The sequence below is a fragment of the Amblyraja radiata genome, chromosome 4 (genome assembly GCF_010909765.2).
Source record: "Amblyraja radiata isolate CabotCenter1 chromosome 4, sAmbRad1.1.pri, whole genome shotgun sequence".
NCBI classification, from domain to species: domain Eukaryota; kingdom Metazoa; phylum Chordata; class Chondrichthyes; order Rajiformes; family Rajidae; genus Amblyraja; species Amblyraja radiata.
In genome coordinates this window covers 49,556,884-49,574,953 of record NC_045959.1, presented here as the reverse complement: position 1 = coordinate 49,574,953, position 18,070 = coordinate 49,556,884, and the positions used below count along the sequence as shown (strand labels likewise).

The following is an 18,070-nucleotide window of genomic DNA, read 5'->3' as shown; positions in this document are numbered from 1 at the left end:
TTGTTACCTCGACTGCCCTGCAACCTCCCTATAGCATTTAGTGCAAGATTAAGCCTGTAAAGTCCAATCAAAGATGGTCCGAGGATCTCCAATGAGGTAGATAGCAGTTTAGGTCCGCTCTCTAGTTGTTCAGATGCCTGCTAACAGCTAGGAAGAAACTGTCCCTGAATCTGGAGGTGTGCGTTTTCACCCTTTTCTACCTTTCGCTTGATGGGAGAGGGGAGAAGAGGAAGTGGCCAGTGTGCGACGCGTCCTTGAATAAACTGGTGACCTTGCAGAGGCAGCGTGAGGTGTAAATGGAGTCAGCGGAAGGAAAGTTGGTTTATGCGATGGTCTGTGCTATGTCCACAATTTTCTGGACTGCCTTATTATATAGCTTCCCTTTTTGTTCTCTTCCCATCTTCCTCTTGACACTGCAATGTAAAACTTGTTTTGTTTCTAATCTATACTGTTATAACATCTGATATATCAGATTCTTTCTGCATAGATGCTGCCTGACCTATGATTATTCTAAATATTTTCTTCTATAAGGAATGGGAGGATGCATATATACCCATACAGAAGAATCTGGTGATGTGAACGTGAGATTACCCGATCCATCCTAAACAAGTTTTTCCTAAATCGTGGTTTACCCACTGCCATGGTGGACAGAGCTCTTGACGACCTTTAATCTATTTTGTGCAGCTGTGCTCTCATCTCCTCTCCTGATCCAAGTGGAAACAGTGTTCCCACAGTCCTTATTCCTCCCTACAGTCTCCGCATTTAACAGATCATCCTTCACATCTGCCGTTAGCTCCAACAAGATTCCACCACTGTATGTGTATTCTCGAGTGGCCACGAGTGTGGCAGCCTTGCCTGCAGCTGTTCGTCCTTTCATCCTTTTTTAAATTTTTAGTCTGTCAAAAAGTTTTTGTTTTGGAGGTTTTTTAGTCTTTTTATGTGGGGGATGGAGGGGAAGGGGGAAAACTGTTTTTCTCAGTCGCTACCTGGTCGAGGATGCGTCTTTCCTCTGAGCCGCATCTTCGCCCCCTCCTCGCAGATTACCACCTGGATTGGCGCGGCCTTTCCTGCCGGAGACCGGCTGGAGCTTCAGCAGCGGCGCAGCACTGAAGTACCATTGCGGAGCGGGTGATGCCTCGCCGTGTTGGAGCTCCGGAGTGTTGGGACTGCCGAATTTAACACCGTGGAGTTGTGGTTTGCGGAGCTTCCAACCACGGGCGGCGCTGACTTTAACATCGCGGGGCCCTGGGATCTTTCGCCGTGTTGGAGCTCCGCCCAGCTTGGCCTGTGAAATTTGGGAGCCGTGGTCTCCGGTAGGAAGCGGCCGATTCCGAACTCCAAGCCACCGAGAGTGTTCTTCCGACGCCAGAGTTCCGTTATCCGGCGAGAGGGCCTGAAACATCGGGCCACCGTTGCGGCTACTGCGGAGGCCTCAAAAGGCCCCGACCACGGGTGAACAAGAGGAAGAGGATTGAACTTTTTTGCCTTCCCTCACAGTGGGAAACGTTGATTCCGCTGTGGGGGGATGTTTTTATGTTTAATGTTAAATTCTATAGTGTTGTGTTTATCTTATTTGTGTGCTGCATGGTAACTCAAATTTCACTGCACCAATTGGTGTATGTGACATTAAATGTCCTTTGTCCTCTCCCCTTTCAGCATTGTAAAGGGATTGCTCCCTTCATGAGTCCCTGATCTATTCTTCCATCTCTACTGACCGATCCCAATGCACTTTTATGTGTTTGCATGGGAAAGTGATTGGTAAGGAAGGAAAAGTGGATCAGGGAGTGATCCCTTCTAAATACTGAAAGGGTCAGGTAACAATTGTAGGGATAAAATCTTGTTGGAGCTGGCATTATTGTAACATTTACTAACTGACCAGATTGCATGTACATTTATATTGGGACTCTTGTAGGATCAGAAATTATGTATTTGGTTTAACATTTGTTTATTTTACAGATTCCAAACAGTGTCATGCTGTATATCGCTTCATTATTTATGTGAATCCAGCTGATCTTACAGAGTTGGATGCAAGTCTTGGGAACTGTGTTCTTCATCAGCCAATAAGAGCTACATATTTGTTTCAGTCTGTGAGTAAATATTCCTGAATGATGCCAGTGGTGTATTTTACCGTGATATTTACATTTTACATTTTAATTTCAAGGTTTCCCAGTTTACATCTGATTGATGCCAGTTTACAGAGGTTAAACAGTTTAAGAATGTGTTTTTCAGGTATGCTTTACATCTATCAAGACTTTGTCATTAATTCCACAATTAGAAACAGAAAATCAGGTAAGTAGGCATATTAAGTTCCAATTAAAATTAATGAATGGGTTGCACAGTAATCCTTCATATATAAGATGTAAGTAATAGGCTAGATTGGACTAATGCCAGGCTTGCAGATCCAAAGAGCCAGCTAGCTGGCAGCACACCTGTGCATGGAAATGCAGCATGACCTAGGGTTCAGCTCTGGGCACATCTGAGCCTCCCTGTCACTAGACTTTCCTCTGAATCATGGGGTCCTCATAAGCCATTGAACGGAGGGGCAGGATGCACGTTGTATCTGCCCCCATAACCTTATGCCTTACACAGGGCATAACTGCATCTTGCACTGTCCAAGTAATTTGAGGGGGTAATTGAGCTTTATTCAATAATATTTTTAGACCTGTATGAATATTTTAATTAACTTGTGTCAGTTAAAAAGTATTTTAAAATGATTTATTTGACATTTAAGATATTTTTCTGTATGAGCTATGATAGTTGAGAGGCTTAAGGCAGTCATGCAATACATTTTTTGAAGCTGTTTCACATTGCAGTGTCAGTCAAGGGTCCTACATCAAAAGCCCTGAATGCAGTATAAATATCAGCAAAATAAGTATGTCCCACCAATATTGTAAGATTTCACTTCCACTGATACCTATGAATTCCTCCCCACCCAACCTTCTCTGGAACTTCAAACAACTTGTTTTCTCTCCCAATTCTGATTAAGGATCTGTGACTTATGTTGCCTGGTCTAGCTCTAACAATTTCTTTCAAATCTTTGTGATTATTTGAAGTAGCTTCATATTTATAATTATCCAGTTTATGGTACAGCTATAAATGGTTAAAATAAAATGTTAACAGAATTGAATATTTTCTATTGCACTTTTCCTTTTATTCTCTTCCCACCTCCACTTTAACAGTACGTGCCAGACAGCATCATGTAAGCAAACATGATGCTTGCTCAGACGTGGCAGTCCTGTCCAACTCCTGCTCTCCACACCTGGAACACCTGGTGGTGAAGTGCCGTCCGTTCTACCTCCCAAGGGAATTCACCTCCATCATCCTGACCGCGGTCTACATCCCACCCCAGGCAGACGTCCGTCTGGCACTGGAGGAGCTGCACGCCGTGGTCAACAAACACCAGACGTCTTACCCCGAGGCATTTACCACCATTGCCGGGGGCTTCAATAAGGCAAACCTAAATAAATCACTCCCTGACTTCCACCAACATGTCTCCTGCTGCACCAGAGGACCAAACACCCTCGACCACTGCTACACCACCATCAAGAATTCCTATCGCTCTATCCCTCTCCCTCACTTCGGTAAATCCGACCATACCGTGGTGCTGCTTCTTCCTGCCTAGAGGCAGCAATTAAAGAGCGCACCCCCAGAGGTGAGGACAGTACAGAGCTGGTTGGAGGGTGCAGAGGAACAACTACAGGACTGTTTGGAGTCTGTAGACTGGGCAATGTTCAAGGGCTCGGCAACGGACTTGAACGAATACGCCACAGTTGTTACAGATTTCATTAAGAAATGTGTGGAGGACTGCATCCCCACCAAAACCTTCCTAGTGTTTCCCAATCAGAAACCTTGGATGAACTTTGAGATCCGCACTCTTCTGAAGACCAGACACCGGGCATTCATGTCTGATGATACAGTGGTCTACAAGAAGTCCAGGTACGACCTTGGTAAGGCCATCAAAAAGGCCAAAAGGGACCTGCTTCAAGCTGGAGGATGTTCGGCACCTGTGGCGGGGCCTGAATGCAATCACCTACTACAAGGCGAAATCAGTAGGCAGCTCAATTGTCAGCGAAACATCACTCCCTGATGAGCTCAATGCGTTTTACGCACGCTTTGATAGGGAGAACACCGATGTGCCTTCCCGAGCCCCCATTCGCTGTGATGGTATTTCAGTCTCAGTCACAGAGGCCGACGTCAGGAAATCCTTCAGAGGGGTGAACCCTCGAAAAGCGCCTGGACCTGATGGTATACCTGGTCGTGTTCTAAAAACCTGTGCGGACCAACTGGCTGGAGTTTTTACGGACATTTTCAACCTCTCACTTCTGAGGTTCCTACCTGCTTCAGAAGGGCATCAATTATATCAGTGCCCAAGAAGAGAAAGGTGACGTGCCTCAATGACTATCGACCAGTGGCACTAACGCCAGTGGTGATGAAGTGCTTTGAGAGGTTGATCATGGCGCAAATCAACTCCTACCTTGACAAAAACTGGACCCACTGCAGTTCGCTTACCGCCACAACAAATCAACGGTGGATGTGATCTCGCTGGCCCTCCACTTCGCTCTAGACCACTTGGACAACAAAAACTCATATGTCAGGCGGTTATTCATTGATTACAGCTCGGCATTTAATACTATCATCCCCTCCAAGCTGGTTACCAAACTCGCAGAACTGGGTCTCTGCGCATCCCTCTGCAATTGGATCCTCGACTTCCTCATTCACAGACTAGTCTGTTCATATTGGTGGAAATGTGTCAAACTCGATAACAATCAGCACGGGAGCACCTCAAGACTGTGTGCTCAGCCCCCTGCTGTGCTCACTCTATACTCATGACTGCGTAGCCGGTCATAGTGCGAACTCCATCATCATATGTACGGACATTGCAGATATTAGTAGTAAGCACAAGGTAGTGATTGTGGGAGATTTCAATTTTCCACACATAGACTGGGAAACACATTCTGTAAATGGGCTGGATGGGTTGGAGTTTGTAAAATGTGTGCAGGATAGTTTTTTGCAGCAATACATAGAAGTACCTACTAGAGAAGGAGCGGTGCTGGACCTCCTGTTAGGAAATGAGACAGGTCAGGTGGCAGAGGTATACGTTGGGGAACAGTTCGGGACCAGTGATCACAATACCATTAGTTTCAATATAATTATGGAGAGGGTCAGAACCGGACCTAGGGTTGTGATTTTTGATTGGAGAAAGGCTAACTTTGAGGAGATGCGAAAGGATTTAAAAGGAGTAAATTGGGACATTTTGTTTTATGGGAAAGATGTGGAAGAGAAATGGAGTACATTTAAAGGTGAAATTTTAAGAGTACAGAATCTTTATGTCCCTGTTCGGTTGAAAGGAAATAGTAAAAATCGGAAAGAGCCATGGTTTTCAAGGGAAATTGGACACTTGTTTCGGAAAAAGAGGGAGATCTACAATATTATAGGCAGCATGGAGTAAATGAGGTGCTTGAGGAGTATAAAGAATGTAAAAAGAATCTTAAGAAAGAAATTAGAAAAGCTAAAAGAAGATATGAGGTTGCTTTGGCAAGTAAGGTGAAAGTAAACCCAAAGGATTTCTACAGCTATATTAATAGCAAAAGGATAACGAGGGATAAAATTGGTCCATTAGAGAGTCAGAGTGGACAGCTATCTGCAGAGCCAAAAGAGATGGGGGAGATATTGAACAATTTCTTTTCTTCGGTATTCACCAAGGAGAAGGATATTGAATTATGTGAGGTAAGGGAAACAAGTAGAGTAGCTATGGAAACTATGAGATTCAAAGAAGAGGAAGTACTGACACTTTTGAGAAATATAAAAGTGGATAAGTCTCCAGGTCCGGACAGGATATTCCCTAGGACATTGAGGGAAGTTAGTGTAGAAATAGCAGGGGCTATGACAGAAATATTTCGAATGTCATTAGAAACGGGAATAGTGCCGGAGGATTGGCGTACTGCGCATGTTGTTCCATTGTTTAAAAAGGGGTCTAAGAGTAAACCTAGCAATTATAGACCTGTTAGTTTGACGTCAGTGGTGGGCAAATTAATGGAAAGGATACTTAGAGATAATATATATAAGCATCTGGATAAACAGGGTCTGATTAGGAACAGTCAACATGGATTTGTGCCTGGAAGGTCATGTTTGACTAATCTTCTTGAATTTTTTGAAGAGGTTACTCGGGAAATTGATGAGGGTAAAGCAGTGGATGTTGTATATATATGGACTTCAGTAAGGCCTTTGACAAGGTTCCTCATGGAAGGTTGGTTAAGAAGGTTCAATGGTTGGGTATTAATGGTGGAGTAGCAAGATGGATTCAACAGTGGCTGAATGGGAGATGCCAGAGAGTAATGGTGGATGGTTGTTTGTCAGGTTGGAGGCCAGTGACTAGTGGGGTGCCACAGGGATCTGTGTTGGGTCCACTGTTGTTTGTCACGTACATCAATGATCTGGATGATGGTGTGGTAAATTGGATTAGTAAGTATGCAGATGATACTAAAATAGGTGGGGTTGTGGATAATGAAGTAGATTTTCAAAGTCTACAGAGAGATTTATGCCAGTTGGAAGAGTGGACTGAAAGATGGCAGATGGAGTTTAATGCGGATAAGTGTGAGGTGCTACATCTTGGCAGGACAAATCAAAATAGGACGTACATGGTAAATGGTAGGGAATTGAAGAATGCAGGTGAACAGAGGGATCTGGGAATAACTGTGCACAGTTCCCTGAAAGTGGAATCTCATGTAGATAGGGTGGTAAAAAAAGCTTTTGGTGTGCTGGCCTTTATAAATCAGAGCATTGAGTATAGAAGTTGGGATGTAATGTTAAAATTGTACAAGGCATTGGTGAGGCCAATTCTGGAGTATGGGGTACAATTTTGGTCGCCTAATTATAGGAAGGATGTCAACAAAATAGAGAGTACAGAGGAGATTTACTAGAATGTTGCCTGGGTTTCAGCAACTAAGTTACAGAGAAAGGTTGAACAAGTTAGGGCTTTATTCTTTGGAGCGCAGAAGGTTAAGGGGGGACTTGATAGAGGTCTTTAAAATGATGAGAGGGATAGACAGAGTTGACGTGGATAAGCTTTTCCCACTGAGAGTAGGGAAGATTCAAACAAGGGGACATGACTTGAGAATTAAGGGACAGAAGTTTAGGGGTAACATGAGGGGGAACTTCTTTACTCAGAGAGTGGTGGCTGTGTGGAATGAGCTTCCATGGAAGGTGGTGGAGGCAGGTTCGTTTTTATCATTTAAAAATAAATTGGATAGTTATATGGACGGGAAAGGAATGGAGGGTTATGGGCTGAGCGCAGGTATATGGGACTAGGGGAGAATACGTGTTCGGCACGGACTAGAAGGGTCGAGATGGCCTGTTTCCGTGCTGTAATTGTTATATGGTTATCAAGTTCGCTGACGACACCACTGTTGTGGGACGTATCACTGATGGGGATGAGTCAGAGTATAGAAGAGAGATCGAGCAACTGTCCATATGGTGCCAGCACAATAACCTGGCCCAACACCAGCAAAACCAAGGAACTGTTTGTGGACTTTGGAAGGAGTAGGATGGGGATCCACAGTCCCGTTTATATCAACAGGTCGATGGTTGAAAGGGTCAAGAGCTTCAAATTTCTGGGCGTGCACATCTCTGAAGATCTTTCCTGGTCCAGAACACTGATATAATTATCAAGAAAGCACATCAGCGCCTCTACTTCCTGAGAAGATTACGGAGAGTCAGTTTGTCAAGGAGGACTCTCTAACTTCTACAGGTGCACAGTAGAGAGCATGCTGACCGGTTGCATCGTGGTTTGATTCGGCAACTTGAGCGTCCTGGAGAGGAAAAGGCTACAAAAAGTAGTAAACACTGCCCAGTCCATCATCGGCTCTGACCTTCCTTCCATCGAGGGGATTTATCGCAGTCGCTGCCTCAAAAAGGCTGGCAGTATCATCAAAGACCCACACCATCGTGGCCACACACTCATCTCCCTGCTACCTTCAGGTAGAAGATACAGGAGCCTGAAGACTGCAACGACCAGGTTCAGGAATAGCTACTTCCCCACTGCCATCAGGCTATTAAACTTGGCTCGGACAAAACTGAACATTAATAGCCCATTATCTGTTATTTGCACTTCATCAGTTTATTTATTCATGTGTGTATGTACTTATATAATGGTATATGGACACACTGATCTGTTTTGTAGTCAATGCCTACTATGTTCTGTTGTGCAGAAGCAAAGCAAGAATTTCATTGTCCTATCAGGGACACATGACAATAAACTCACTTGAACTTGAACAATACTGCTGCACAACACTGACACTAAATTATATTAATGAAATTATAGAGTGATTTAAAAATCTAATTGTTAGAAGAAAGCAATCCACTAATCTTCATCTTTATGTTCAAGGTTAATGTTGTGCTAAAGCTTACACACTTACCTTCATTGCCAAATTACTCACTTGACCTTTGTCAATTCCCCCGTGGATATCAGTTACTGAGATATTATACGGTCGAAGGAGTGGTTACTGCACTGACAACTGTGACAAAATACACACAAGGTGCAAGATTCCTATGCTCTGAATCAAACTGCCCCTTTTCAACAGGTAAGAAAAATAGACAACGGGAAACCTAATAAAAACGTGCTTTGCATGTGTTATTTATTTTAGCATTTATTACACTTCTAATTATAATTTGATTTGATATCCTTGGAACATAAATCTGGAAATGTTGAAATATTTACAAGTAATAATTGCAATCTGTTTTATAATTAAGTTAGGAAGTTCTTTCTCAGTATTTTATTCCAAACTTCACATGGTTTAAATGTTTTTCTTCCTGGATTAGTCATAGAATCTTACTCCGTGGAAGCAGGCCCTTCGGCCCAACTTGCCCACACCGGCCAATATGTCCCATTTATACTAGTCCCATCTGCCTGCATTTGGCCCATATTCCTTTAAATGTGCCCTATCCAAGTGCCTGTCTAAATTTTTCTTAAACATTGCAATAATACCTGCTTCAACTACCTCCTCCAGTAGCTCAATTCCTACACCTACCACCCATTGTGTGAAAAAGTTACCCCTCAGGTTCCTATTAAATCTTTCCCTCCCCACTCAAGTTAAACCTACGTCCTCTGGCTCAATTCTCTTACTCTGAGCAAGAGACTGCGTCTACCCAATCTATTCCTCTCATGAATTTGTACACCACTATCAGATCACCCCTCATCCTCCTGTGCTCCAAGGAGTAGAGACCTAGTCTGCTCAACCTCTCCCTATAGCTCAGGCCCACGAGTCCTGGCAAGATCCTCGTAAACCTTCTCTGCACCCTTGCACAGCTTTCCTATAACGCTGTCCAAAACTGAACGCAATACTCTAAATACGGCCTCACCAACGTCTTATACAACTGCAACATGACCTCCCAATTTCTATACTCAATGCTCTGACTGATGAAAGCCAATGTGCCAAAAACCTTTTTGACCACCCTATCTAACAGTGATGTTACTTTCAATGAACTCTGTACCTGTACTCCTACATTTCTCTGCTCTACAACACTCCCCAGAGCCCCACCATTCACTGTGTAGGTTCTGCCCATGTTATTGCTCCCAAAACACAACATCTCTGTATTAAATTCCATCAACCATTCCTCAGCCCACCTGCCCAACTGATCAAGATCATGCTGCAATTTTTGACAACCGTCTTCACCATCTACAATACCTCCCATTTTTATATAATCTGCAAACTTGCTGCCATGTACGTTCTTATCTAAATCATTGATATAAATATATATAACAAACAGCAGTGGGCCCAGTACCGAACCCTGAAGCACACCACTAGTCACAGGCCTCCAGTCTGAAAAGCAACCTTCTACCATCTAATTCATTCCATGAAGCCAATTTTTTATCCATTCAACTATTTCTCCTTGAATCCCATGAGATCTAACCTAAAGCAGCCTTCCATGTGAAACCTTGTCAAATGCCTTACTAAAATCCATGTATACGTCTACAGCTCTGCCTTCAAAAACCTTTTTGGTCACATCTTCAAAAAACTCAATCAGATTCGTGAGACACGACCTCTCACGTACGAAACCATGTTGACTATTCCTAATTAGCCCTTGTCCATCTAAGTGCATGTATATCCTATCCCTCAGAATACTCTCTAGTAACTTTACGATCAGATATTAAGCTCACTTGCCTGTAGTTCCCAGACTTTTCTCTGCAGCCCTTCTTAAATAGAGGCACGTTTGCCTCCCTCCAGTCTTCTGGCACCTCGTCTGTATTTAACCACGACTCATTAATCTTAGCGAGGGCTCCTGCAAATTCCTCTCTAGCTACCCACAGCGTCCTCAGATATATCTAATCAAGCCCGGAAGAATTGTCTATCTTCATGCATGTTGGGATCTGCAGCACATCTGCGTCCATAATATTGACTGCTCTCGAGATACTTGAGAGCAAGATCCCCCGTCTTCCTGTCTTTTTCCACGATAAAAACGGGAGAAATACTTATTGAGGACCTTGTCCATCTCCTGTGGCTCCACAGAGTTGATCGCTTTTATTCCTGGGGTCCCACTCTCTTTCTGGTTACCCTTTTCCTCTTTAGGTGCTTTTAAACGGACTGGAGAGCCCTTCAAAGGGTCATCAACACCACACAAAAAATCAATGCCTACCCACTGCCCTCCCTGAAGGATATCTTCAGTTCTCGCTGCCTTGGCAGGGCAGCCAACATCCTGAAGGACCCTTCCCACCCTGGACACAACCTGTTCCACCTGCTGCCCTCTGGCAGACGGTACAGGTCTTTCAAAACTCGCACAAACAGACTCAGAGACAGCTTCTACCCCATAGCCATACGTGAACTTAACAATGCAAAATAAGAAATAACACTCACATTCAACTGAATGGTTCTACCTCAGCTGCTATTGTTATTTATCTGTAATTTTTTTTAATATGTATATATTTTTACCTTTTCTTATATATTTAAAATTGCTCTTGTGAATCGCACCGTGGGATTGACGTTTAAATTTTGTTGTACCATGTGCAATGACAATAAAGAGATTCATTCATTCATAAAATTGTTGTTTATAAAATGTGATTGTTTGATGACATATTACCGTTGCCATTGCTCTGTGTACAATACTTTAGGCAACTTCAGGGAATCATCTACATTTGCAAAGTGCCTATCACACCCTTAACAAAACCCAGTTAAAATGCAGTCTTTAATTTATTTTTAATGCAAGTGCTGCCACAGATCCAGGCTGTTATTTTAATAAATATTAGCAACCACCTTTATGGAGGCCACCTTTTATCAGTAGGTAATTTTGTTTAAGGTAGCTTATTATCTAATACTAAAGCACTGTACATTCGTATGGTTCCTGAGTCATAGAGCCACAGTACAGAAACAAGCCCCTCGGGCCAACTTGTCCATGCCAACTAACTTGTCTATTTGAGCTAGTCCCATGTGCCTGTGCCTGGTCCTTATCAGTTATACAAGACATTGGTGAGGCCACATTTGCAGTACTGTGATCTGTTTTTGTCACCCTGCTAAAGGAAGGAGACAATTAACCTTGAAAATGTGCAGAGATTTACGAGGATGTTGCTAGGACTCGAGTTATAGGGAAAGATTGGACAGGCTAGGATGTTTTTTCTTGAAGCACAGGAGACTGAGGGGTGATCTTATAGAGGTGTATAAAATCTTGAGGGGAATAGATAGAATGATACACAGTATCTTTCCCCATGTTAGGAGAATCAAGAACCAGGGGACATACTGTAAGTTTAAGGGAGAGGGGCAAGATGTAACCAGAACCTAAGGGGCAACCTTTTTGTTCAGAGGGTGGTGGGTATATGAAATGAGTTGCTAGAGAAGATAGTTGAGGCAAGTACTATAAGAACATTTAAGAAACTTTAGACATTTAAGATACTTAAGATAGATTAAGACGACAGGTGCATGGATTGGAAAGGTTTAGAGGGATATGGGACAAACATGGGCAAATAGGACCAGCTTTGATGGGCCATCTTGTTTAGCATGGAAGAGTTGGGCTGAAGGGCCTGTTTGTGTGCTGTATGATTCAACAACTCTATTTCCCACCAAACTCTTCCTAGCCATGGACCTGTTGAAATGTATTTTAAATATAATAATTGTACCGTCTATAGCTTCTTGTAGCAGCCCATTCCATATATGCACCACCTTGTGTGAAATAGCTTTAAACCTTTGAAATCATTACCCTCTCACCAGACCATACTGCAAGCAAATGTTTGCACTAATGTTAAGAACGCAGATCATAAAAGAAATGTAAATATTATAAATTTAAGATGTATATCGTTATATCCACAGGCTTTCGGTATATTCGGGTTCATATAGTAGGTGCTACAGAATCAGCAACTGTGCGAAATGACTTCACATGCACCTTGTGTGACTCTGCACTCAAGGAAGATGTGAAATTCAGAGTGCTGGGTGGTATGTGCATAATTCTATATATTCCTAATATCTTTCTACATAAAATAATACTTTGCATATAGAACCTAGAGGCAATTCTAAAAAGTGAAAGGGCTTTAGTGTGTGCCTGAAGGACAAAACCTGGTATACTCTGCTCAATGCATATTGAAAGTATAAATGTGGAATAACATTTTTATGATTAGCAACCTTTACCATTAGCAAGGCATTGCAATTAACCTCAGTAGTCTAATGTTAGTGACCAACTTTTCATTGTTTACCAAAGATTCTTTGTGAAGATGTGTGTATTCATTTGATCCGTGGGCGGCGCGACTTTCGTCAGCAGCGGCCTCTGCAGTCCGTCTGCGTTTTTATTATTTTATGTCTTATGTTTTTATGTAGTTTTTGTTATTTTTGTTGGGGTATGTGTGTGGGGGTGACTTTTAAATCTCTCCCTGCATGGGAGACCCGACCTTTTCTTTGTCGGGTCTCCGTTGTCGTTGGGGCTGCAACGAGGAGCGGCCTCCAACAGGAAGACCGGGGGCTGTGGTGCCGACTACTCACCTCACCGTCGCGGAGCTGGCCGAGTCCAGAGCGGGTGGAGCTGTGGTGGACGCTGCTGCGACCCGACCCCCGGAGATCCGGAGGCTGCAACTGCGGGTTTGGCGGGCGGCACCGGGAGCCCGCGGGTCCCTGGAGGGAGACCGCTTTTCAGGGCTTCCGCAACGGCGACTTCTCCCGCCCGAGTTGCGGGGTTGAAGAGCACCTGAGCGGGGCCTTACAGCACCGCCCCGCGCGGCTGGAATGGCTGCGGGACTGCGAGCGCGCGCCGGGGGCTCTAACACCAAGACCCGGTGCGCGACCTTGCATCACCCGGCGTGGCTTTAATGGCCGCGGGACAATTCGCCATCGCCTGCCGGGGGCTTTGACTTTGACTCTGACATGGGGGGGAGAGTGCAGTGGAGAGATAAGTTTTTTTGGCCTTCCATCACAGCAATGTGATGGATGTTTATGTAAATTATGTTGTGTCTTGGGTCTATTTGTTTGTAATGTATGGCTGCAGAAACGACATTTCGTTTGGACCTCAAGGGGTCCAAATGACAATAAATTGAATTGTATTGTATTGTATTGATGAAGATGGGGTCAGACCAGTCTTGGAGATGTTATAATTTGATCGCTTTTGTTGTTTAGTTTAAACGCTACATTGTTTCTGTTATTCTGGCAAACAAGGTGCATGTGACTGAGCTTGGTACTCGATTTTGAATTTGTCTTGTCTCTATGCAAGGGAACATCTATGTAAGTGAAGGGAAGATAGATGGAGTCAGCAGTTTAATTTGAGGTCCAAAAGGATTGCAGGTAATTTCATGGAGGCCATGAAGGAATTATGTTGATTGTGCAAGTATAGGATTTTTGTGAGGCCTAAACAGAAGGCTTTTGATAACTGAAGAAAGTTTCACTTTTATATCATTCCCTTAAATATTATAAAGCAAATGTAGAAAAAATGTTGCTTTCATGTGTTTTGAAAAAAATAATGCTCATTATTTGTGTTGTAATTAATTTTTTTAAATAATGTATTTGTTTTTAAATTCCATATTCACTTGGAAGGTGTAATTGAAGATGACTTCTGACTTGTTAAACGTAAAGATTATAACACTGCCTTAATGTAATCTGTGAAATTTTGATGAGCATGAAAATATTTAACATGTAGTTAAATTTTTTTGAAGGGGGTATGGTGTTCCTTAAGTAATGAAGGATATGTGAAGAATTAGAAGACTATCATGGTGTTAATAAGTAAATATATTTAAATAAAAGCATGGCACAATGTTTGGGGGGCTTCCTGGCCAATTCAGAAGTCCGAAACCTGGTGGCTAAGCTTGGATGTGATTTCCTACTTATTGGGTTACAACACTGGAGCAGGAGCTTGCTAAGGGTCCCAGCATTTACACTGGGAAATTTGTTTACAGATTCTGCACCAGGTATGTCTCAATTTAATGATTAATTCCACACATTATTAACCATAAAGAATTATTTAATTTGTTTAAGTTTATTGAGGAAACCTGTGCAAATTCGATATATATATATATATATACAGTGTATATATATACGGGGGGGGGGGGGGATTTAAAATATAAAACACATGTGCTTCTGAAATTGCACATTTTCCCACCATGCCACTATCATGTAATTTTTATTTTTTTTAAAAGGTCACAATATTCTCATGTTGCATTTAGCTGGAAATTTACATGTATAATTGTTCATACTACAGGAAGATTAAATCATTGAGGTCCTCAAATCTGTTTTGCCATTTAGATTGTTTTGGCTGATTTGTATTACAATTCCAAATATTTTCCTACGCTAATTGCTTCACTTAACAAAAATCTATTGCATTGAGTTTTGACACGTCTTCAGCCTTTTTGGGGAAAGTTCTGAATTATTCTCCCCCTTGGTTTGAAATAAGTACTTCTTGTTTAATCACTTTTAAATGTTTTGATAAAACAATGGGATGTGTCATCCTCATATGCTCTCTAAAGTTTTCTAAAATTGTTTACTTTCAAGACAAACAGCTCGTTGAAATGATTGATGCAGCTGCCCTTGGTGTTATTAAAGGAAGTCAAGTCAACAAATCATGTTCTAGATATCAGTCTTTTACTGTATTTTTAAGGGGTAAGCCTGCATTTTTAATTGCAACATCATAGAAACATAGAAATTAGGTGCAGGAGTAGGCCATTCGGCCCTTCGAGCCTGCACCGCCATTCAATATGATCATGGCTGATCATCCAACTCAGTATCCCGTACCTGCCTTCTCTCCATACCCTCTGATCCCCTTAGCCACAAGGGCCACATCTAACTCCCTCTTAAATATAGCCCATGAACTGGCCTTGACTACCCTCTGTGGCAGGGAGTTCCAGAGATTCACCACTCTCTGTGTGAAAAAAGTTCTTGAAAAGGTCTCAAAACTTTTGAAAAAAGTTCTTCAAAAACATCGGGGGCTAAAGTTTCGGGTTTCATTTTTATTGAAATGACAAGTAATATTTAAGAATAATATTTTAAGAATAAGGAGTAAGCCATTTAGAACGGTGACGAGGAAACACATTTTCTCACAGAGAGTGTTCAAAAGGGAACTGCAGATGCTGGAATATCGAAGGTACACAAATTTGCTGGGGAAACTCAGCAGGTGCAGCAGCATCTATGGAGCGAAGGAAATGGGCAACGTTACGGGCCGAGTCTGAAGAAGGGTTTCGGCCCGAAACGTCGCCCATTTCCTTCGCTCCATAGATGCTGCTGCACCCACTGAGTTTCCCCAGCAATTTTGTGTACCTTCTCACAGAGAGTGGTGAGTCTGTGGAATGCTCTGCCTTAGGAGGCAGGTTCTCTGGATACTTTCAAGAGAGAGCTAGATAGGGCTCTTAAAAATAGCGGAGTCAGGGGATATGGGGAGAAGGCAGGAACAGGGTACTGATTGGGGATGATCAGCCATGATCACATTGAATGGTGGTGCTGGCTCGAAGGGCCTACTCCTGCACCTATTGTCTATTTCAAGATTAGCAATCTCAAATGTTTTAATTTTTAAGTGTCTTTGTTGCCGACTCATTTTGGCCAGCTTATCTCTAAGAATGAATACCACTTCAAACTGTTTTCTTTATTTGTGTACCAGGACCCATAATGTCATCAGTAAAACAAAACTTGGAAAGCAAACTTTAAAAATTAGCACTGGGAAAATCCAACACGTTTCATTTGCACAGTTCTGCCTTCCATTGGTATCTTAGGTTTGGCTTCTGTTATGTCCAAGGTTAAAGACAAACTAAGGCAAGGGATTTGTTCGCACAAAGATGAAGTCATTTTAACTTCTCTGGGCAGGAAGAGACTTTTTTTTAAAAATCAGGTTATCCCGTACTAGCTTTTGTGGAAATGGAGACAGAATTTGAATTCCTCATTGAGGCAGCATGCTTCATGGTGGAAGTGCACTTCACGTATAACACTGGGTAGTTCTGATATGCTATTTTTGTCTTATAGTTCAGTTTTTTCTCTTTTGCATAATGTACATTGTATGCTGACATCACAGAAGCTCTTTCCCTGATTTTCCACAAATTTGTAGCAGTCTAAGTGACGACAGTATTGTTGTCATTTTTTGTTCACTGTTGCATGTGGAGAAAGGACAGCACTAACTGAAATACTGCATAGAAGCTCGAGGTTTTCAATAAAATGATAACTTAAATCAAACAAGAAGTTCCTAATAAATACCGCCAGCAATTTCCTGGTATTTTAATTAAATATTTAATTTTCTTGCATCAAACTGCAAAACAATGTTTAAGTGCACATCAATAAGAATACAGGGCCCAAAAATCAACTTTGTGGTGGAGTGCTCAGGATCACTATTGTTCAGATAACATCCACTTAAAAAGGTCCAAGAAAAGAAATCTGCAGGTGGGTTAGTTCTTTAGGCTAGCAGCAGGTTCTTGATTCTCTTCTATCACCATCAATATCTCATGCTTGAGTGGAAGTGAGCTCCCCGCTTCTTTTGGAACACCAATTGCTTATTTACCTACAGAAATAGAATGTTGAATGTCACCTTCAAAATACCTCCATAAACTGGATCATACAGCTAGTAATATGCTTGAATACATTGGTGGGTGTGGGAGAAAGAGAGGTATGACTGCACCTATTCTCATTTGCACATAATAATTCTAAATCGTGAACACCAGCCATATAATGTGGTAATCCAAGTACTTCATTAGGTCCAATGTCACTGAATCAAGATCATTTGTGCTGTTATGTTGAAAGGATTGTGATGCTCACTTTTTGAAATGGCAATGCAGTAATAGATATGATTTGAAATGGCAGTGAAGGAGTTTGATATATTGGGTGTTCTTGTTACTCTGAAACATATTTACTAAGGACTTAGTTTGCAATCCCTAGTTTAAGTGACTGAAATGAAAATGTTAGAGCAGTGTAGTTCCAAATACAGATATATATTGGTCTAGCAGAATTTTATCAATTTGGAATCTTTGATCTTTGATTTCCCATCACACCCATGGGAAGTGTGACTAGTGGATCCAAATAGGGAAATCTTCCTTTGCGACAAAACCCGCAAAACCTTCTACAAAGCTAAAAATGTAGCTAGGCTATTAATAGTAGTTACAAAAGTTAAAGAACTGTTTCTCTGTCTGATGAATGATTTCCTTACAGTGGGTGCCCGTGGATAAAAATGTGAATGTAAGATCAGCTTGATGGTAAGCTTTTGTGACCAATCTCAAAAAGTGATTAATGAGTGCAGATCATATTTTATTGATTAATATGAAGTAAAAATCTGTACAAAAATCACTGCATTAAAGCTACATGACCACAATTCTGAGATGAGGGCTTCCTGATTATATAGGTGTACAATCACCAACAATTCACACATTACTGCCCGTTAAAATGAACTACGACTATCAAAGACCCATTGTTAAATGAGTGAACTCATTCAGAAAGCCTCCCCATCTCAGAATTGTGGCACTGTACCTTTAATGTAATGATTTTTGTACAGATTTTCACTTCACATTAATTACCAATCTGTAAACATCTGCAAGCATGTACAGGATCAAGTCATTTCAAACCTGATATTTTTTATTCTTCCTATTTCACATATTTTGTTCTAGAATATAATTGTAAATCTTGCAGCCACTAGCAATGCCAAT

At 42.0% G+C, this 18,070-nt stretch overlaps 1 protein-coding gene across 1 annotated transcript in view; it reads left to right on the top strand.

Moving 5' to 3' along the window:
• mcmdc2 (minichromosome maintenance domain containing 2) overlaps positions 1-18,070 on the top strand; it is a 34,567-nt gene that overhangs the window by 3,134 nt on the left and 13,363 nt on the right. Inside the window, exons 2-6 of the mRNA XM_033019374.1 lie at positions 1,957-2,087; positions 2,230-2,289; positions 8,384-8,579; positions 12,294-12,416; positions 14,949-15,056. Of these exons, the coding sequence (XP_032875265.1) occupies positions 1,957-2,087; positions 2,230-2,289; positions 8,384-8,579; positions 12,294-12,416; positions 14,949-15,056 (618 nt within the window). The remainder of the gene's footprint in view (positions 1-1,956; positions 2,088-2,229; positions 2,290-8,383; positions 8,580-12,293; positions 12,417-14,948; positions 15,057-18,070) is intronic.